This window comes from Streptopelia decaocto (assembly GCF_964273445.1).
Source record: "Streptopelia decaocto genome assembly, chromosome: 6".
NCBI lineage: Eukaryota > Metazoa > Chordata > Aves > Columbiformes > Columbidae > Streptopelia > Streptopelia decaocto.
In genome coordinates, this window is record NC_138660.1 from 48,008,629 (window position 1) to 48,031,919 (window position 23,291).

General features: G+C 39.6%; 1 protein-coding gene across 1 annotated transcript in view; it reads right to left on the minus strand.

Annotated features, from left to right (window-relative positions):
- The window catches only part of CERS6 (ceramide synthase 6), a 118,350-nt gene that overhangs the window by 30,433 nt on the left and 64,626 nt on the right, over positions 1-23,291 (minus strand). Inside the window, exon 5 of the mRNA XM_082055857.1 lies at positions 4,088-4,138. Coding sequence (XP_081911983.1) covers positions 4,088-4,138 — 51 coding nt within the window. The remainder of the gene's footprint in view (positions 1-4,087; positions 4,139-23,291) is intronic.

Here is a 23,291-nt window from a genome sequence, read left to right on the forward strand (position 1 = left end):
TGAAAGATGGAGATGAGAAAAGGTTAATAAAATCTAACTGACATTTCAGGCAGCTCAGGTCTAGAGGAGACACATAAACATCCTATATAAGAAAAACAATCATGGTTGACTCTTTCAGACTTTGATGGCTGTGGAAAAATAAAGCTCCGCAACCTACCCTCCTCTTACGTTTTAGTCTTGACAGTATTGTAATATTGTAATACCAAAAAAATATGATGTTGTCTGGTCAGAACCTAGAACAAACTGAATTCTGAATACTCCAAAGCGTTTTGAAAGATTACTTGAAACATCTTGCTGTACATCAGTAATGTGGGTTTAAAGCATAGCAAAAGAAAGAATGCTGGAGCAGATTAGAGATAGGTAATGCTAGTATATAATCTCATCTGCTCACGATGAAAATGTTGTGAGCTTTAAACAGGAATCTTTCAAATATAAAAGCCTACTTCTAAAAAATTTAACCATTTTCTGGGAACATGTTAACATTTGTTAAGAAGAAAGTAAAATAAATTTACCCAGGCATCTTGTTTGACATACAACATGGTTACACAGATGTTTAAAAGTAAAACTAAACTAAAAACTCACAGGAACTTAACGCACAAAGAAAACCAAGCTGGGGGAACTTTAAAGAAGGTAACCGGTGGCACACATAGGCTGTTAAGCCCCCAGCCTAAGAGAGTCAGTCCCAGGAGCAACTCTAATTTTCCTGTAATTGTGCTTCCCTGCTAGTCATGTCTTCCATTGCTGTGATAAAGAAGGGCGCTGGCACAGGAGAAGCTCCCAAGGACATCTCCTGAGGGATTAGATGAACTATCTCTAGTGCAGTTTGCACTGGCACAACCATGCACCCAAGCAGGGCATGAGCTATTTCCATGGGCAAGACGCATTTCAGTTGCCTCTTTTACTCCCGTTCCCTTGTGCAGACCAATTCTTTGCAGATTAAACACAGTCCTTAGGTGCCCACTGCATGGTCTATGTGGGTTATTTAAATATAGACAGATGTTTATGCTTTATGAAAAATATATACACTCAAAATCAATCTCTGAAAGACATTTCTGGGTCCAATATAATCCTTTTCTGATTTAGTGAGACTGACAGCAGGCTTTTAATTAGGTGTAATCAAAAAAAGGGAAGAGAACATGAGTTAGCAATGAACCATGACTATTATACTCATTGCAAGAGAATTCACCAGGGAAAATTTCTAGTAAAGCAATTAAGGTTGTCAGCTGCTTGATTAACAATAGCACTAGTATTTCTCAACGCATATATAATGCTAATGTAGGGGGATTCTAAAGATATCGTTTCCCTCCATGAAATGATCCATAGCATGTGTTTAAGTTCGTTTTAATGTTAGGTTTCACTTCTTCATAGACTTCAACAGGACTACTCTGTGCTTATGGATTCATTGTCACCCAAATGATCCATTTGACTACATGTACAGTGAGTCCAGCTGGATTTCTGCAATGCTGTGTTGAGTAACTTACAGAGGATTTGTAGCAAACATGAGACTAGGAATTTTATCTAATTAAGAAAAAAACACAACCAAATTGAAAACCCAGTACTTCCTCCTGATTAGCACCCAGTAGTCATTTGTATCGCCAAGATAATGACTATGATAATGACTTTTATTTGATTATTTGCTTTCTGTTGGACCCTCTCCACCACTATCATGTTTTTAGATATAGTAAGCTTAGTTGTCACTCTCTAAAAGTTGTAACCAACCTTCTGAATGTCCTCATTCTTCTGATAAGTCTGGGAAATATATGTTCTTTAACCAGACAGATTCATGGTCTTTCGTCAATAAGTAAATCTCTTCTTGCACGTAATAACACCAAAATACAGGACTGAAAGGCACCAGTGATTGCAGTTATATCAATTCTGATAAACAATTGTTCCTAAAATTGCTGAGGGATAAAGATTCAACACTTCCCACATTCAATTTCTTCTGCTGCTTGCCTAATGTTATTCAGTTCACCCTCCGGTCCCTGGTGTAATTTAAGTCATTATTTCTTCAGAGGCTCAATGACCGAATTCCTTCAGCCCTCCTCAGATCAAGATTTCTGATCATTCTTGCTGAACTTTCTCCACTGAACTATTTCCAACAGGTACACAACTTTCAAGAACTGTAGCACCCAAACCTAAATACAGTTGTCCTGTTTAGCCTGCCCAGGGCTGTTGGCTGTCACAGGGAATTCATGTGTCTTTCAAACAATACTCTACTTCATACTTTCCAGTTTGGTGATGACTCTTTTTTTTCCCCTCTCCCTGCCCCTCAGGGGAAGAAAGGAAAAAAAAAAGGCAATATGCCCTAGACAGGTTAGACTCCTTAAATTTGCAATTCAGTGTCAATTATATTTGAATAGCAGCTGGTACAATGTCTCAGTGACCTCTACTGGGACTCCTGGATGCTGAATTTAAAAAAAAAAAAAAAAAAAAAAGAAAAGGCAAGCTGCAACATTTTAAGGAACTCAGAATTAGAATTTAGGCTAATTAAAAAAGCTACCACAAGTTATTACAATTTTAAAGGTCATCTTACTAGGTCACATTTGAAACATTTGTTACCTCTATCTTATAACAAAAGAAAAATTATACTTCATAACTTTAGTCTCTTGTTGCCTCCTGTTATACAAAGGGTATTAAAGAAACAGGTGGTTCTTCATTTTCCCAAAAGGGTTTCCAAAGTCCATTCCTAGGCCATATGCATGATGATAATTTTTCCTTGAAAAGGCTACCTTACTGTTGTTGTTATTATTAATAATAATAAAAGGGAGCATTCAATTAATTCACTGATCCTCACAACATCCATGTTTAAAGTTTCTCATATCAGACCAGGAGGCAAAATGAGGCAGTGGTAAAATGAGGCAGTGGTACAGCCAAGGCAGAGTTCAGGAGTTATCTTTTCTGAAAAATACATTGAATCCTTTAGAGCAGGTTGACTGCTCTGTTTAAACACATCCCATACTTTAACAGCTAGGTGCAGTAACACAAACTAATGGAAAGCACAGGAGAGCTTTCTCAAAGCTCTTTGGGTAACCAAATTTTGCAAGCCACTGTTCATGCAGATAACGATAGTCAGAATTTCTACCCTTCTGCTTTCACTTGTCCTACTCCTTTTTCCCCTGGCAAAGAACAGTCTCCAGAGTTGGTAATCCTGGTGTTACTGCAGCACCTGCGTGTCGTTAAAGCAACTGTGCTGCTGCGCAAGATGGCCAGAACTTGGACCTAGGAATTAAATAATCCTGGAGCTAGTTAAAATCTTAGCAGTGTAGTAAGGAATAAATATAGAGTCATTGTTCTTTTGAAGATTGTTTAAAGGAAATCAAATTTCAAACTTAAGGAAAATTTTTTAGAGGACTGAAAGAGGGAATGAGTGCAGCAGGACAAAACCTGAAAGAGCATTTTTACTCCAATGGTGGCATTCTTCTCCTCAGTAAAGGAGGTAAATCAGTTAAGTCCTTTCTTTGAAATTAAGTTATATACTTGGACGTAGAGCAGAGTGAAAGGCTGATGCTTTTTGAATCCATGAGAATACAGACATTGCTGAAGATAAAGATTTGAAACCATTTTCAATTCTCTCATGGATTTTACCTTCTTTCATTGCAAGCTTCCATGAGGCCAGGACTGGACAGCCTCTATGTAAATACCTAAAGGAGAAACCTGCCTTCTCTCTTTAGTCTCCTCTTTGATCACACAAACTGCCAGGGATTAGTTCTTACCCTGTGTGCAGTGTAACAACTACAAGAACTATACTGGCTTTTCCCATCCAACTGAATGTGAAGCATTGCTAAAACTTTCAGAATCCTCAGAATTTTGTAAAAAATTACCATCCTACTGCCATTGCAGATGTCTGCTTTCATGGTTAGATTTCCCAGATCTGTTTTCAGATCCTGTGCTTTACTTCAAAACAGGTGTGGCAGCTGTATTCATCTTGCCTCTCCTGAACTTGAGCAAGATGTGGAGCATCTAACAATGTTCTGAAATACTGAGTAGCCCATTCACATTAACATATTGACAAAAAGCTCCACCATAATAAAAACAGAGCTCTGGCAGAAGTGTCATGGTTGGTTTTAGGCAGCACCGTAACTTTTACCTGATATGGATACCCGTTCCAGCACTGTCTGGTATTCCAGAGCCAGGGTGTCTGAGAAGAAAGAAAACAAAAAGGTCTGTACACACTATTTTGGGCAATGCAAATGTATATGGTTAACAAAAATGAAGGACAAAACTACAGGAACAGCTTACAATTTGCAATTTTTGACAGAAGTAATGAAAACCGAATACAACAAGGTGATTCCTCCAAGATTCACAGCATGAATTAGAGCAACCTGCCTGTTCACAGAGGTTTTTGGTTGGTGTACCATGACTTCATATGAATAGTTTTTGCAGGAGCGCAAATTGAAGATAATCAGCTTGTACTCAGGTGGTCAGATCTCACATTACCTTCTCAATAGCACGGGAAATCTTGGTCCTTGGCTGCTCAAATATTTTTTAAAAATGTCCCTTGCATGTGCTGTTACATATAAGCATCCTTCTTCCATACAGGATCCATCCTTCATCCCAGCCACATCAGCTCAAGACAGAAAATCATACTTTTTGCTTTCCTGGCTGAAGACAAGTCCATCCAGAGATGACAGATCTTGCTATCACACAGAAAATACTGTGATATCTTAGGGCAACATGAAAGGTGCCAGAGACAAATTTATTGTAGCATGCATCTTACAGGCTCTTGCCTTGCAAAAAGCTAGGCAAACTTAAAGACTTTGGGACAAGCAGCCCTGTTATGCTTCTTGTTTCTTGGCCACTTGCACAAGATTTACATGATTATTTCTCTTTCAAAGCCACAAGAGAGCCTTTTAAATCTTCTCTTGTAAGCAGGTTGTTCTTTTAGAGTTCTTTAGTTTTTATCTCCTTTCTGTGCAACTAAATGGACTTAAGACAGAAAATACCATATGGGCAAGCTCTTCTATGCAACATACTCAATCATTAAGTACTTCTATACTGGGTAATAAGAACGTGACCAAACAAACAGCTACCAAGCAGCCACACTTCCGTTCTAGTGCATGAGCAGGAACAACTCCTTTCAGATATGCATGTCTTTCACAGCACAGCTGCATCTCAGGTTCTGGCACATTCAGAAGCACATGTCTACAGTGCAAGTACCCACCCACTGTGTGCCTCACTAGAAACATGAAATAAAACTGTGTATTCAAGATCTTTGTGCAGCTCCTTTACACAAGCTTAACTGCTCTACATCCAAGTATAAAGAGAGCAGAACATCATTAGTAGGTCTCCTGGACTGAGGCACACATACCCTTATGGCTTCCAGTGCTTCCACTAAATTACATTTTTTAAAATAAATCCACATTGCATGAGAAGCAGCATTTTCTTGTTTTCATGGAGCAGTTCAGCTCAGGCAAAGCCTAATAACAAACCCATGCAAAATACAACGGGTGAGCATCAAACCAAATATAATGAACACTAAGCAGAATGTTAAAGCCCCAGGCTGAGAATCAGGATAGTAGAGTCTTTATAAGTAGGAAGGATTTGTTCCATATCAAAAAGACAGGATGAAGTCTAGCCATAATGACAGCCCATTCCCAACCACTACTTAAGTTCTGTTGTGATTTGTCTTACAGAAGGTCCTTATAGCCTTTGTTGGTTAATAGTGATGTAGTATCATAACTAAAGGCTCTTCCTAGTTTTCTGGATGTGTCTTCACTCAGAAAACAAGATAAAATATAACTTCCACACTCATACCCCCAATGCTCCTGAAATGAAAAGGAATAATTCTTACAGTAACCTGAGCAGTATGTCAATATTTAAAGTAACAGACGTCTCACAATTTCTGATATGCCTCTCACAGGATGCTGTAAGTATGACTGAAGTCCATCCAAACTTCCCCTTCTCTCTGTTAGGAATAATAACTTCATGAAAGCAATTTATTTGTTCAAATATCTCCACAGTAGTTACTGTGCTGAGTTCTCATTTCACACAACAAAAAAGATCTTTGGAAACAGCCACAGCCCCTCTGCAAGTATTACTAATATACAGAATCTAAAATATTTCTGACAGCTGCCTAAATTAGACGCATACAAATATTGTAGGATAATTCATAGTTTTAGCCAGGTTTGAAAAGCTGTAACTGTCTTTCATATCAGATGCAACATGAGATAAGAGATGATTCCTACCCAATTACTTTGCTACCTAAATTACAGGTGCTAGCAAAAAATGCACATTTTTCTCTTTCAAATATTATGACATCTTAAGGCTTCTTCAGAGAGATGCTTGCGGTAGGAGCTGTAGATACAGAGGTTTATGTGCAATTAAAATGCTGAATGCCAAATAAAATAGGCTTCACTGGAGGAACCCATAACCACAAAGCCTGAAAGGATACCACAAACTGACAAACAGTATAATATATGCATTAAGCCTCAAAGACCAATACACTGCAGAACATCTGCCTCTTCTGAACCACAGAAAGCTCAGAGAGCCATCTCAAACAAAATGCTTCTGAGTAGCTGTTTGGAAACATAATGGATCCTCTGTGGGCAACAGTGGCTAAGACAGCAAGGCACATCCAGCACCTTCCTACCCCTCTTTCGTCCCCAGCAGTTTCCCCTCCCCTTGACTTGCCCTGGCATCTCTGAGTTCACTCTAGCACCTGTAGCAGCGGGGGACTTGGTTATGTTTGCCCTGGAGGGTTTTAGGGGAGAGGCAGAGAAAGAGCTGGGTTTAGGCACAACTTTCCCTTCTGGCCCCCACAATGAATACAGTCCTAGATTGAACCCTAACTCTTCCACGTAGGCCATGGTTACAGTTGTAGCAAGAAGCATCTTGTTTAGTCCTCTGTGAACCTCTCAACTGTGGGATACTCTATGCAGGCTTCAACAGGAAGGAGAGAATAAAGTTCACACAGTCTGCATTGTGACACCTTGACACACGGGGGAAAGGTGAGTTAATCAGAAAGGACCCAATACCGGCAATCTCAGGGCTCAGCTGAGCCCTGTGTGTGCTGACCGGACATGTCTGTGCACCTCCTTCCACCAGCAAGCTCACTGTGAAGCAGAGCCCAGCTCTTCCTGAAAAGTCCCACAGTGGACAGGGAGAAAAGGTCAGTGACTTCGCGTTGCAACAGATCCTTTTTTGATAAACATAATGATAAAAAGTGTTCTACTGTTTCCACTGCCTGTAGAATGCCCCGGTTTCCTTTTTACTTCTTGCTGTCAGTACATGAACTCTGGGGAAGGGACGAACCTGAGGGACTGGAAAAGAGAGGAAATGCAAAGATCCTTGTAACAAAAAACATCCTTAAGCTGGAAACAGAATACTGAAATCTTCAGTACCAATTATGTCAGGCACAAAGTACCAGCACTACAACGCTGACACCCTCCCTTACAGAATATAAAGGAGTTCAGATGAAACTTAAGCTTTTCCACACTTTGGTGCAGTGCCTCATTGGTGCAGTATCGATGACAGGGGAGGATGAGAAACAGCTGTTGAATCTGCTGTCAACAAATCTATTATTTTTGTTTCCTTACAGAAATATCTGTCAAAAGCTCCATCAAACCTCTCCAACTCTGTGATTAAGGGGACTAATTTTAAAGAACTCCTGCAGAAATAAAACTTCTCTTGAGACAAGGCAATGACTGAGGTGGGGAGAAGAAAAAGAAGAAAAAATTTAAAAGGTGGGGGGAAACAAACAAAACCAATCCACAACTAAACCAAAACCAGAACAAAGATCTGAAACATCTGCATACTTAGCTAGAAGCCTCAGGTTGTTCTGTATCCCTTGTCCCATTCACTTATCTACAGAGAAAGCCCTGGCTTTCAGAAGCCCCAAAGCAATGATAATCTGCATGTGTTGCTTGAAGTGCTGCTAGTAACTAGTATGTGAAAGGTCCGTTTTGATAGTAAATGGAGGAAAAAAAAAAAACTACAATAAAAAACGCCTTCAATTTATGATATGTTCCCTAGACAGCTGATCTGGCTGAAAGGTATTTTTGTGTGTTTTTTATCAGGGAAAAAACAGATGCACCTGATTAAGGATTATTTTAAAATAACAATGTAAATTTCAGTTCATCATACAGTAATACATATAAATACATACATATAAAAAAAGAATACTCCTCTCTCACCCATATGTGCCCAGCAGAACCCACTGAGCATTGGAAACACATAAAGGCCAGAGGGCAGGTTCTCAAAGAAACCAACAAGAGCTGCACACGTCACAAGCCATCAGATGTGTGTGTACCAGGCATGTCACGGGTATCAGTGAATTCCACGTATATTTTATAGAATCAGCATGTCAGCCACTATATATGTACATATATACATATGTAGGCCAAATAAATTCGCAAAATAACTGCTTTTGGGAAGACAAATTACTTCCACAATTCACCTCACTGGGAGTGGAGGCATTTTTTCTTGTACTCAGCACAACTCCAATATATAAGTGGCACCAACAAGCACGGGTCTTGCTTTGCCCTTGGAAGTGTGAGCCTACAGACAAACAAGAGATGTGCAATAAACAAACACAGCATTGCAGGCATTCATTTTTCTTTTCGTAGTCCAATAACTTGTACAAGTAACATATTGAAGAAACACTTGCAGAAGTATTCCACTAACGACAGCAAAACCCTGTGCTCCACAGGGCAGCTTCTGCCCTTGCAGGTTGGAGTATTGGATAGAGCTGCTACATACCTGATTTACATGGGCATGTTGTAACTTCCAAAGGGCTTTTTCCTAAATTCCCAGGTAAGTAAGAAAAATCTTTGACTTTTCCAGCACATAAACAAATACAATCTGCCTGCTGTTTTTATCAGAAGTACAGCATGTAAAAAGCCAGGAACATCATGACAGAACCCCCACATCTTACAGAAGTCTAAAAAAACACATTTCAAACCAAAATGAAAGAGCCTCAGTCCAAGAAAAGATTTTAAGTTGCTTTTGAAATTAGAAAACATTTGATGCCATAGAACAAAACCAGCACCATACAGAAATCCTGAGCCCTCACTGTGTATATGCTCACTACTCTGCAATCTGAAAAGGCCAAGATTTTATCTGGCTTAGTTACAGCTTTACATAATTTGTCTCTGACAGCTACAAGCAGCATTAAGTGGAACAGAAATTAGCACTATTAATTGAAGTCAAGATAATACATACTTTTGGCAAAGTTCAACCCACCTCATTTATTTTGGGTTGATACAGGCAAAGATGTTTCAGGGCATTCATATCTCTACTTCCATCAAGCTACAGCAGGTCCTTGCTCTTGATGGAAACAAGTGGTATAACTGAGGCCAGAAGATTTCATCTTCCTTTACTTAGACCCCAAATGCTATGTGCAGTTTGCTCTTACCCATAGGCCTAACATTAGCTGTCTGATACACACGTATAACATATGACACACACATACGCTTTTCCTTGCACTGCTGGCAGAACACTATCTCCTCCTTGCCATATTCAGAGCTTATACCTTGTCTACCTAAAAGTGCAATTGTAGCAGCAGGGGAGGAGATTACAATCTTTCTGTTGACTGCAAAATATAGAAATATTCAACACTTTCCACCTCTTTTGTATTATCCAGGAACTGAAAATATAAGCACCCTTCATAACATATTTTTTTTTCATTTGATTTTGTACATGCTTAAATTAAATAGAATCTCAGCGTTCACTTTTTTCCCCACTTATGGCTAGGGATTATCACAATTTTTTTCTTTTTCAACATATCAATAAGCATTCCTCTTACGCATCACTTGGTTGAATAAGCACTCGCTTAGAGGGGAATTACTTAAATTGCTTGCTTTCTTTTTCTTTCTGCAACACCTGCATCCTCTTGACACAGTATGCTGAATGGATGCTGAAGTTAGGGACAAAGTCAGAATACCAGGCAGCACAAAGCATCCTTCTATAGTTTCCCATGCCACGGCTCTATGTTCTAGTGTAAAAATGGCTCCAAGAGATTTTACAATAAATTAATCCCTTAGATGCAAATTCCACAGTGACCCTGGGCTTTCTTTCCCATCTTCTTACTTGGTTCAGTGGGGATCAGTTTAAGTGTAGACTACTGCAGCTTTTCTCTCTTAAGAAGTGTATATCCACTAAAACATCTGCTTTTGTCTATATTGCACAAACTAATACACTTTTTTTTCCTCTCAACTACAGAAAAACTCATTGGTATTAACTGTTGTAAAACAAGTAACAGTTTTACAAATCACAGAAAGTAACCTTTCTTTTTTCACAAGTATCAGTATTTTGCAGCATTTTTTTCCTCCAGCAGAAAGAAAAAGAAACTCCTCCTCATTTTCCTTGATTTTTAGAAGATTTATAAAGGAGCGATCAGAACGTTCTGAGTCAGTTTTTCAAAGTTTCCAAAGATTATAATCTTCCACTAAGTTTGCCTGGTCTCCAAGGGCTTCAGATTTATGGTGTCTTGGGAACTTTCTCTGATTACCTAGAAATGTGTTTTTTTCTTGTCATCTTCCAAAAAAATACCCTGGCTAAGACAGGATCTGAACCACGTCAACATCATCCCTTGCTACTGTTGCATTTGCCTTGCTACTACTTAAGCATTTCTCCTACTAAAGTCTCACTGATTTAAAAACCACATCAGACAGTTTCCAGTCTTTACTGGCCACCGGTGACAGGCACTGAGGGCACAATGTCAGCAGCAAAGGACGCCAACAGCATGGGCTGGGGTTGTTTATGGCAGGATGAACTGCAGAATGATCTGACTCTCTGCAAGCGCCAGTGTCTAGCCACCTACACATCAAAATTAAGTATACTTTCACCTACCCACAAAATCACTAAGTTCTGACAAAACACCATGCTGGGAACAAAGAGAACTCAGCAAAATGACAAAATTCATGGCTACTATTTTGCACCAATTCTTGCAGTGCCTATGATCTGGCCTGGGATGCAGTTACTTCTCACACCAGGAACAGCATTTTCATAAATTCTTCACAGGCCCATGCAGTCATTCATATTTCTTGGCACAGCTGACAACAGAAGTGAAGACACATTGCTGATGAGCCTCCTGAGGTTCTCTTCTCATATATTGTGACTAAGCAAGCTGTTACAAGTTTCTGCAGAACTGTTGGGGGTTTTTGTTGTTGTTGTTGGTTTTGATTTTGTTTTTCTCTAGACATTAGTGCTTCGTATATGCAGAAACAAGGTGTTTCGGGGAAAAATGCTTTTGTAATGAACAGCGCTCAGCCTTTCCTCTCAGTAATCTCCTCTGCTGATTTCCAAACATAATTAAAAATGATACTTCTACTAATTGGAAACTATGAAGTATATGGAAGGATGCATAAAAGGCCAAGATTAACAATAATCACTGGAAGATGCACTTGACATTTTAAATGCAAATATACGTGTGTGCACAAAAATATTTGTAGAAAAAAAAATGAATTCAAGTTTGGATTTATTTACATAAAATGATCTCCAGAAAGGCAGAGAAAGCTCCATGCACCACATCCATCCACTTTTCCCTTTAAAAATATGATGTATAAAGATCTGGTGTTTATGTCTTGTGCTGATAAACATGTAATTTCAACTTCCAAATGATATGGAAAATGAAGGTGGCAAAAGGAACAGATATTCCTAGAGTATCTGGAAGGGTCCTAATATTGAAGCATCACATGCATTGAACAGAGCTGAAGAACACTCCAGCTGGAGAAGCTGGTGGCTGTATCATCTCCTCCCACTGCTCTGACCAGTCCCCTTACCAGGATCAGGCATCCAAGTATTTGCTCTCAGGTGCACACCTTCTTCCCTGCCACTTTGTAGTAAGCAAAGCTTCTTAAACTTTTTGCCTTCATTTGTAATGGTAACATTTTCAAGCATTTTTGTCATGAACAAGCTGGGCAGGCAGTGGTGCTATGACAGATCAGAGCAGCTGAAGGTCTGTATTTAAACACTGCAGAAGCCAGGCTGAAGTTCCTATTCCTTTGCAGATGCCAGGTTTCCCACTGATGCTACTCAGCGTATTTTGTAGTCGCTCTACCTGCACAGTAGGAAGAGTCCATAAAAAGTAGTGGACACATTCAGCCAAGCACTCCAGATGCCTGGTAACACTTTGGTGAAGAAAAGAAGCTCTAAACATGTGAGCTTTACAGCTGCCTTGTATTTTTTGATCACGGGCCCAAATCACATTGGTCAGCCTAGAATTTGCATCTAAGAGGATATTCATTAATTTATCTTATTAAAACAGACAACGTGCAACCATAGGTCTGGAATTAGTTTGTAAGGAGAGGGTGCTGATGTTTACACTAGGCAAACCATACCAGGGTAGGAGGGTGACCTGTGTAAAATTGTATCTTTAAGAGACCATCAAAAATTCCAAGAGCAAATTATTAAAAAAAAAAAAAATTGGGCAGTTCACGCTTGGTAGATCACTGCAGAGCTGCACAATTTCAGAATACTCCTCGTTCTCCTACAGGATACAGCTTCAACAAAGCCCCAGGGCTTTCAGTGCTCTCTATGGTCTGGTACTACGGTTACTCAAAGGCATACAGGAAAGCGGTTAATAATTAAACTTATTATTACATATCTACTTTCTGTAATTATAGTTCCTATCTGTGGCTGCTCTGCCAGAAGAGTGCATCTGTCTGACTTTGCCAAGCCACTGACTTCCACCCCCTGTGCTGTTGGGAAGTGATTACCATGTCCTTCATCATACTCCTGACACCAGCTTTTGGAAATCCCCAGGGAGCTGCTTTCCTTTGCAGGATTCACCATGTGCGCAAGGGCTTGCTTCACTGACATATAACATGCTCCATCACTGCCTGCTGCCCACAGAGGGAGACAGAGTAGATTTTTAACAATAACAAACCCACTCCTTACTATGTGAGCGCCAAGGTACAATTTCACACACAAAACCAGATGTTTAAGATTGTGGTATTTATGAATGTACATTGCCTACTGGAAAAAAAAGTAGTATAAAGAAAAACCAAACAAAAGCCCTCTCCAACTTCCACTTCTCCAGCTGTTGTATTTTGCTGTACCTTTGTACAGGCACATCACAGTGAGGTCTCCAAATCATCCCCTACAGCCTGAAAATTAGAAATGTATTGCCACTGCAGAACTTTTAATAGGAAATATACAATTTCTCTAGCTTCGCAGGGCCAAGATTTATCCCATGGGTCACAAGACGGTGACTGAATCACATGGCGTCACCATGGGCAGCTGGTGAGGAAGACTTCTGGCAATGAACTCCTCACTCTCAGTGCTGCCACTGAAGCCCTGACAGAAGAGCTGGCTGCTTCTAAACACGGAGACACCACCAAGTGCCACCCAAGGACCCAGGGAGCAGAGCTCCTTCACATGGATTGCTGGAACAGGCAGGCCAAAAACCACCCATCTCCAGCCACACCGGTGTGATTGTCACTAGATAAGGATCCATTTCTAAGCACTTCAGTCACTGGGCACAGCTAAAATGAGGCATAACTCTAAGTAGCAATGCATAAGGGCAGACTAAAGCAGCCTCTTCCCCACCCGCTCCTGCAACCGCTGCATTTTTCTGAGGTTAGTGCATATTTACTGCACCAGGGCAACTCACCCATGGGGCAGCAGATGTCTTCACTACTGAACCACTTCTTGGTGTATTTAATAATACCAAAAATACTAAGTACTGCCTGGAAGAATCCCAGTGAGAAAATCTCTCTCATATTTTCCTCTAAAAAAATGGGAGTGGGGGGAAATGTTAATAATTTTAATATAAAAACAGTTTGCAAGGAATTCTTTCCTGCTCGGTTCTGAGTCAGTGGTCATGATAACATTTATTTAACTAAAGCAAAGAAAGCCAAAATAATTTCCCAAATCTTTAAAAATATGTAAGCCTGCATAAAATTTTACGTTCATTTCCTCTTCATTTTTTACCTTCCCCTTCATCTGAGGAAGTGCACAAATACAAACCCCTTTTTGTTTCCATTTGTCATTCTCTAGGTGGATCCATTCAGACACAACTTGCTGTGTTTTCCTGCAACGGACCTATTAAAACAGCTATTATAGCAATAAGAGTGGCTGGTAGTGATGAGAGCAAATGACTACGCTTATGTTTTATAACTGCGAAATTTGTACTAAGTTTTAGTATAAAACCATAACTTAGCAAGGGGCAAGAGGAGTGAGTTTGCTCTCCCTCAGTTTCTTGAGTCTACAAATCTTGGGGATGGGACAACAAACAAAAACGAGAAATCCCGGGTGAAACTCTTGAAGTCACATGTGAGATAACAGCAGTTAAAAAACAGTAGCAAAACTCTGAATTAGATTTGAACTTAAAGCAATATTTCCCTGTGCTAACTTCTGTCACTGGAAGGGAATACAATACGGAAAAAAAAAAGCTCACCAATAATATATTTATTTAACTGCAAGCTTCTTTTCCCTGCTACTTCAAGGCTAAAGTGAAGCAGCTTTATAACTCAAAGCCCTTACAATGTAAAAATACGTATTGTTCTAAAGGTTACACTGGTTTAAATGAGGTTACAGCTATCCTGCTCCAAGTCACTGCCTCAACAGTGAGTTGAACTCAATAATGGCAACTCAAAGCACCAGTCAGATTATTAATAACCTGTGCTTGTATCCAAATGTGTATTCTTTGCTGAGGTTTAATTAGCCGTGGAAAATAGGACTGCTTCATTCATCTGAATAGCAAAACATGAAAAGCTCCTGGCAATAGAGGAGCGCTGTGCTAAATACTTTGCTACAGGTACAAATGAGCCACCTTAGTTTTCCAAATGAATGAAAACTATTTTTATCACAGAATTGCCCAAATAAAACACTTCAGGAAGCACTTCCTCTAGATCTGCCATTTTTATGTATAGCATACTGAAAAATGTTATCTTCCAGAAAGCTGGGCTGCCAACAAGATGAATACTGTGCTGAAGTCAAAATTAGCAACCAGTCTGCAGGGGAACACCAGGGCTGGCGGCCCCTCTTTCACCAGCCAGAACAGCAGTGGCATGTACAAGCAGTAAAGATGCTGTGTATGGCTCAGTACCAGCTTAACTCTCCAAATCGCTGATTACAGAGCATTTACTTATTACTCTGATGTTATTAAATACCCCCAGCTGGATTTCAAGCAGATAAAGTGAAATTCAATTGTAGTTTGGTTTGGTTTTTTTTTTAAATGAGTGTGTTGCTTTTCCTCCCATTGCTTATGTCAAATTTGACCCCACTGTCTGCATTTGAAAGTCCTGTTGCTATAAGTGTCCTATTACTGAATTAGGAATATCATTGATATTCCCCTTTTGCTTGCTTCTTTCAAAAACCCTTTATTTCCTTTCAGCCACAAATAAATTCTGCCAGTTACTATGTAAACTTCAAACAGCATAGACAATAAATTATTTCCTGTGCTGAGTGGCCTTCTCTTATGAATTGTCATTGTTGAAAATGCATTCATTTTCCTTGTTGATGTACGTTGAAGTGTTGGAGTCATTTAAAATTAAGTTTCTCCGCTAACTTTGATCTTTCTCACAGCATGACTCGTGATTTGTATCTCAGACATCCAAAGCACTCTATTAATCTCTCCTAAATGCCCTCAGAAATTTTTATGTCCTTTTGAAGAGATATCCAAAACAAATTCTTTTTCCATTAGACAGGACCTAACTTTGTTCTTACGGGAAACGCTTTCCACTTATGATGCTTATTTAAAATGTAATATGGCATTTCCCCTTTTTCACAATAGCACCTTCCTTCAGGAGACTCTGGCAAAAGTGCTCTTCCCTGCTCACACAGTGAATGAGACATTGCTTTATTTAGCACCTAATGCTCACCCCAACTTTCACTGAAAGAAGTAAGACTATGATTGGATTTAAACATCTGAAAGTATTTTAGCTTAACAATTTTCATCACTTACAGATACTCAGCAGTTTCTTTTCCAATTAAAAATAAAAATAAAAAGTAGCAATCAAGAAAAACGGTGTAAATTGATTTTACAGCAAGTACAATCTGCCAAAGGCAGGCTTCATTTCCTCCCTGAGTGGCACATGTATCACATTATCCCTCTGTTAATAGCACAGTAGAATATCAAATACCAGCATTTTGTTCAAAAGGCTCCAGAGTGGCCTCTCACATTCTTCATTTAAATGAGAGTATTTACCCAGTACCAGGCAGATAAGCTCCCTGAACAAAAGTAAGGACAAGGTTTCTGTAACAGATAATGTAATAACCTTTCAGGTACAACACAGGAAGGAAACATCTCAACAGATGCAGAGTAGACTAGAAAAAGTGCCCAACTGAGCACCTGCTTCAAATAAATCAAAAATGAAGGAGACAGAGGGTGGCAGCAAGGGCTCTACAGACACACCTCCTGCTTCCAGCTCTTGCCACTGCGTTGTTTCTTAGAGTCAGTTCTACTTTAAACCAAAGTGGTAGACATTTCACAAACTCATGCTTTGGTATCACTGCGTTAAAACCAGAAAAATTTAACCTGGTTTAAGCAGTCTCATTCTAAGAATCAGACAATCAGATTTATTCCGAAGAGCGGTGTGAATACTTCCCAGATGCTATGTTTCTTATATTAATCTGTTCTGCAAAATATCCAGAAGCAATAGCTTCATGAAAAAGTAGATGTAACAGGTATGGCAAGATGACGTGGAAATGACAAAATGAAATACTGACCATCCTGATGCAGCTCAGTTTTTTTCTGCTTCAAAAGACCTAAGTAACAAGTTCTGTGAATAGCTTTCCAATGGTTGAGAAACTCCTACAACAGAGTCAAGTCTGTTCTATTGCTAGAAAAACCAAAAACTGTCCAGGGCATTGGATATTTTCAATACAGCAACTTATTTTTCAATTTGGCAGCTCTTGGTGTTCTGCAGTACTTTTTATAAAACAGAGGTTAGATCTACCCAAATCAATACCTACCCATGGATGAATCTTTGCAGTAACATCAATCCAAAAAGTTAAAAAAGACACAGCTACCAATTGCTACCTTGGGGAACTCAGCTATTACAGGTGATCTTTGGTGTAGCATAACTTCCAGTGGGCAGAGCTGTCAGTTCTTTACAGCATGAATGATGTCCTCTGATGATTCCCATACAATATTGAGGAAAAATAAATTTATTTTTTATTTCTAATGACAGTAGCTGCCAAGAGTCCACATGAAGGATGTTCTCTGTACACTTCAGAGACTTGCATGAAGAATTCAAAACTATTCATTTCTGCATTCAAACTTCGTCATTTCCTCCAGAACAATATCATTAATATTTTAACTAAAACCCCATTTAGACTGCAGCACACCCTTTGTTTTGAGATTATGAAAAGATAATTTCATGGTCCTGAGGCAGATGAAAATCCAGAAGTCCAAGTAAACACACTTGACACCTTTGTATCTGTTGGGTTCAGAAATTGTGCATTACTCATAAACCAGAAGCGAGGGATCAGCCCAGCTGGGAACAGAGGGGAAAATCTTACACAGGGATCCTGTGAGAGTGAGCTCAAAGTAATATTACTGTGGCTAAAAGTAAGAGTCCACCATGTCTTGAAGGTCTTTTAAAACATTTTACCATGATCAATCAGAGTAAACAGAGTGACAGTAGTTGCATTTCATTTGGTCCTGAAGCTGACTAAAATAAACCATCACCAACTTATCCACTTAGTGACCAGAAACTGAGACACATTTTCTTTTAGGAGGAAGTGTATGCTAGTGTTCCCAAAATTGTTTTATTTAACAGCTAAAATAAATGGAGATGTATTTGATGACATCTGAACATATGATAGCATCCACAGACCTCCGACTGTTCTGAAAAAAATCTGACCTATCAGTGATAGAAGAGATGAAAGACACAGCATACAGTGAAGCTATTAAATAGTTTAATACCAAAGTAGCCGCAAAATTGCAGCAGAAAGATAAATAGGACGAAATTTTCAAAACCAGAATGGCCAATAAGACACCTCACAGGTAAACATCCCATTGTTCCTGTGTCCCAGTCTCATCTCACACAGACATAGGAACTCACAATCTTCACCACAGAGATGTCTCTTTTCCTCAAATACAACAATTCTATGAAGCTGCTGTGCATATCAACAACTCCTTACTTCCTGTAAGGTTAACAAACACAATAATGAAGAGATACAGGTGAACTGTAATCCAGAAACAATCTCAAAAACCAATCACCACACCAGGAAGTGATAAGTTGTTTTTTTGTATTTCAAATGAAGGTGGTCTGACTTTAGGCTCTAAAATTCTTGACTATAAGCAATCCAAAATGGCATTTACAAATGCTATACTACTCTCCCAGGGCTGTAACATTTGCATGTATTTTATTCCAAAAAGAGGCAGAGAACATGCCAACTCAGCTGAGCAGCAGAACAAAGCACACTCTCGCACAAGAAAGCATGAGGCAGCCAGGTTCTCTCCAGGCACACATAGAAACTGCAGGCCACCAACAGAGCATCCCCTGCTGTCACACAGCGATGGGTGAGCTCAGGGTAACCACTTCATTTTCTTCTTCTGAAACATCCTGCAGTTCCAAGGAAGAGGAACTTTTCTAACAGTGAAACTGTACCTGTTGAGGTTTTTTCCTCCATACTACGCTGCTGTTTTTCTAGCTGCCTTCCATATATTCGTACCACTCAAGTAGTTTTTTTTGGGTTAAATTTACACTTCAATAAGGCTTTCCTGTTGTTTCGCAATCTAACTGCACCCATAGCAGTTACAATTATCTGGCAGATAGTTGCGTTGTAGGGGATGACTCCTCAGGAAGGGAGATGCAGAACTGACAACTCAATCAGCTGCACACATACAGCAGCTTGTTGCACCTGGCATTTTTTAAACACAGTATCCTCATGTCATCAGCTTTACTTCAACACTAAATTTGAAAAAGAGCAAGTCAGCAGTTATTTGTTTCTGCAGGCAGATGGTCCTCTTCCCAGTAGGATACCTACCTTGCAACCTGAGGTTTCCAGGTCTCCATATAGACTTCACAAGACCCTTACTGCAGGGAATTCATACTCTTTTGTGAGTTTGTAATTCTCATGGGCAATTAAAAGAAGGAAACTGAATGTGAAACATCACCATATGTCACCAGGAAGCTTAGCTTCCAGATGTTTGTAAAGGTTTTTTGTTCTACAGCATTATACAGATACTGCTGAGCACCAAGCATCAGCAAGCAAGTAACAAACCAATCCTGAATTCCTCACTCTGTTTCTTTATCACCAAAGCTAATGCTAATTTTTCCATTTAATGGGAGCACAAACAGATCATTAACTCTTAATGAGTCAATCCACCATTGATTTAATTGCAAATATTACTGAAGATAACAAAAACGTTACCCTGTTCCTATGCTAGCTAAGCATAGCAGTCAGTTTAATGTCATTACAACTTAACATCTCTTTGGCATCAATATTGGTGTGGTGCTATGCAAGAAAGAGTTTTGTAGCCTTGTGAATGAAACAAATGGTAGTGCCGAAAAATCTCAGCTGCAATCAGAAAGGGGGAAAATTTGCATATACATGATCAGAGTGGAAATATAATTAGTTACTTATCTTTTAGGCTTAAATCTAGTGATTTATAAAGATACAAATAATGTTGTCGTATATTTATTACCAGGATAAAGGAACATGCTTCTGGGCATAGAGGTTATTATGCCAGCTTCTAGGAAGACTTAGGGCCATATCATATTTTCATAATCACACTTCACAGTGATGATGGCATTTGGGGCCAAAGGCCTCTGTGTAAGCACCAATGTCATTACATGGCAGATCAACTGGGACGCAGGTCTTCTAAGCCATTAACTTGCGCTACCTTGTCATTCATTACCTATGAAGATTAAAATCTTTTCAACACTAGCGGGGCTCTGGTACCACTCACACAAAAATGCTGGTTTTGTTTTAGATGATTTCTTATCACTGTCTTCACTCTGGATGACTCTTAGGCTAATCAAAGAGTAAATACAGAACTTGTAAAATCTACCTTTAAAATCATTACTCTAAGCATTTATGTTCTGTATCTTGTATGCATATATCTAAATACCACATGAAAAAAAGTGACTTTTATTTTGTTCCACCACTTAATTTAAAAACATAATGGAAATTAGTTTAAAAAGTAAAACCAAAAGCAAATCCTACACTCTGGTTTCATAATTATAAATTACAGGAAAACTGTGAAACAGGAAAATTTAAAAAAAAAAAAAAATTGGGCTGCACTTGAAATGAAGCACTGAAACACTTTGGTGAAAGGAGTGGCTTCAGTACATACTGCCAAAACGCACTGAGGCTTGACCTAACTTCTCTTTCAGAAACTTCAGACTAGGATGGGATGGTCAAATCTAGCATTTGTCATTTTTGCCAAGAATGAGGGCAATAAGGAGCGGACAGGAAGGTGAATGCTTTGCATTAAAGGATTTTGTGAGCCACTCACTCTTTAGCTCCAAGTCATTTAAATCTGCTGTGTAAAGCAGTGAGTAACAAACTAGGCACTGATGAAAGAAAAGGTTCATCTTCTATGTGAAAGGTATTGACTGTCTGTTTCCTCACACGGAAGGATAATCATCACCAAATCTGCCCTTGAAAATGGTAGTATTTGAGGCAGAAAGTGAACCTACATTTACATTGATTCCCTCTTCTCATAAAGTATCAGAAATGACAGAGGTGACTTCAAATCCTAATGACGATAACCTCTTTCAGCCCCTCAGCGCATGAGCCACCATGCTGGGAAGGAGGACAGAGCATCCTGCACCAGTGGGTCTGCAGGAGAGGGGAGATCAGCCCGGAGCAGATGGTGCTTCTGATCGTGGGGCATGTGCTGAAACACACAGCGCTCTGGGGCACACGAGGGAGCGGCAGACCCATCAATCTCCCACTGTCTGCTTTATTCTCATTATCTAGAAAGTTAACAGTTCATTTTCATTAACCCTACAGTTCTGGTCTGGAAGAGGAGAAAAGACATTTCACTTCAACAATGAGAGAATGGGAAGCAAAACTCTCATCCCACGATTACACCACTCGGTAATATAAATAAGATAGCTACAATTGAAACCATTATATTAGAGAGGACGTTTTCAAGAAGAAGCCAAAATTCATAAGTAACATTTAAAAAAGACACCAAGACCAAAGAAACCATTTCATCTTTGAGATGTTTTGACATTGAAATCTCATTAATTACTTCACTAGTAAGAGACAATGACAGCAAAACCCCTAATAAAATTAAACCTTATAGCTTTGAAATATTCAATTAGAGGAAAACAAAGGCTAAAGGTCACACAGGAGCTGGGCAAGGAAGGAATGTCTAATACGATAATTAAATACTAGTAACTCTGTGGTAAATACTTTACTGAAGTCTGTTGGTCTCCTACGCATATATATTAAGACATGATTTACAGGTGAGGCAATAGTTTGGCTGAGTATCTGTGAGCTGTTCCTCTACATGTGGCCTATTTGTGAGTAAGAAAGCAACCACCTTGCCTTCTCTACTCTCTTACCCACAACTTAATTATCTCACTCCACTGTAAGTCTTGAAAAGGGCACATTATTTCCTTGATATTGCAAACGTTTGTAAGACATACCAATCATACAACTACACTCTGCAGTTAAAATCACCTCCAGAGTGAAGAAGGCAGACACCAATGGTAGAAGTTGCACTTCTACTGTTTCTTTAGGCCCAAGAAAAGGACAGAAGTAGAAAAGTCGAAGCAGCTGGATATGGAGTGTGCCATCAACAGGACACGTAAGAAAGAAGTTCATTCATACAATGCCACTTTATGAGTGACACGTTATCACAACAAAGGCAACGTTGACAACCTACACCCCAAGGAGTTAGGAGTCACCAAGGAGACCAGTGCAAACTCTGTAACAGTCTCCTGCCTTGAGAGGTCAGCGGTGGAGCTGGCAGGAGGTGAGACAGTGCTGTGAAGCAGCTGCTGTACGATCCAGAGGCTGTGGAAAGCACTTGTCCATATGGACAGACAGAGGGAGGAGAGTGGAAGCACAAGTTTTTGTGCACTTTGCATTGCTAAAAGGATTGTATACAATATCAGTGCCTGATCATGACACCATAGCCTACAACAAACAGCCACATGCAGAACACCCTACTGCCAATCCTCCACCTTCCCAACCTGGAGGATTTTCCTGAGTTCACAGTGAACTTTATTCAGCAAAATGTCCAGATCTAGAGCATCCTACAGACAGCACTAATACAAAAACTTATTTAAAACATACCGTTTGATAGGTTCTGTTGCAGCAGAGCAAACTTTGAAGACAAAGCTTTATGTCAGGCATTTTTTCCCTGCGAACTGCTATTCTTTTTGAAAATAATGTTCAACGAAAGTTGTTGGTTTTGGTTTTTTTTTTTTTCTTTTTTTACTTTATTTACGACTTAACAGCATACATCTGTCACTGGAAAAAGACATAACCCAAGAAAACAGTTCAATAAAGAGATACAGCTTTCAGTGAGAAGAAAGCTTTTAAATCTCCAGCAATGTACTCATCAATCACAGCATGGCAAAAGAACTGATGTATCATGTGCAATTATTAATACAAAGACTTATGGGTTACTTTATTGGGTGCAGGAATTTCTTTTCTCTACATCAGCCATTAATTGGAGTCATGGACAGAAAGAAAGACAAGCTTGCCACAGCATTTTAGAGAGAGCTCTGATTGCTCCAAATGACAGCTTTATTAGCTTTATGTGCTTCTGTAGGGAAGTGAGAAGCCAAGCTGAAACCCCAGGCCGCTTCCTCCTTGTGAGATGCTCCAGCCAGGGAAATGTAAACTTCCATTCAAAAATACACTAACTTTGGCACGTGTGCCACACTGACAGTATCACATCTTCGGAACTAAAACAAACAGAGCTGATAAGCCTGCTAACTAGTAACTGCTTATCAAGCTTGGGCACATCTTCCCAACAAGCCAGATATGTTTGTCAGCTCTACAAAGCCACCAAAGACCTAATGACATTCTTTGCAGGAATGGTGGTTTGTCAGAGCACCCTGGTCAGATATTCCTCAGGTGGTTTGGTGGGCACAAGGAAACACAGGCACCCCCCCTTCTGCTGATACTGCACTGATGAAATAATATTGCTTCCTGCAGCAAATAGAGAAGGTGACAGCACAATATAAAGTAGCAATGATTCATGGGCTGAGGGCATTATGAGAAATGAGTTTTCAGAAAGAACCCAAAAGGTGAAAACCACCTCTAGGCAAAGGGCCAGCACAAAACAAAGGACCTCGAAACTGGCTCAAAGTGGTGCTTAAGTAATTGACGGGCTCAATGCCAGCCTTGTAGGCCAAGATGAATTTCACGCTCACACTAAGGAAGGAACATTTAAGAGAGTCAAATGAGCAGCAGGTTGCAAGGAGACT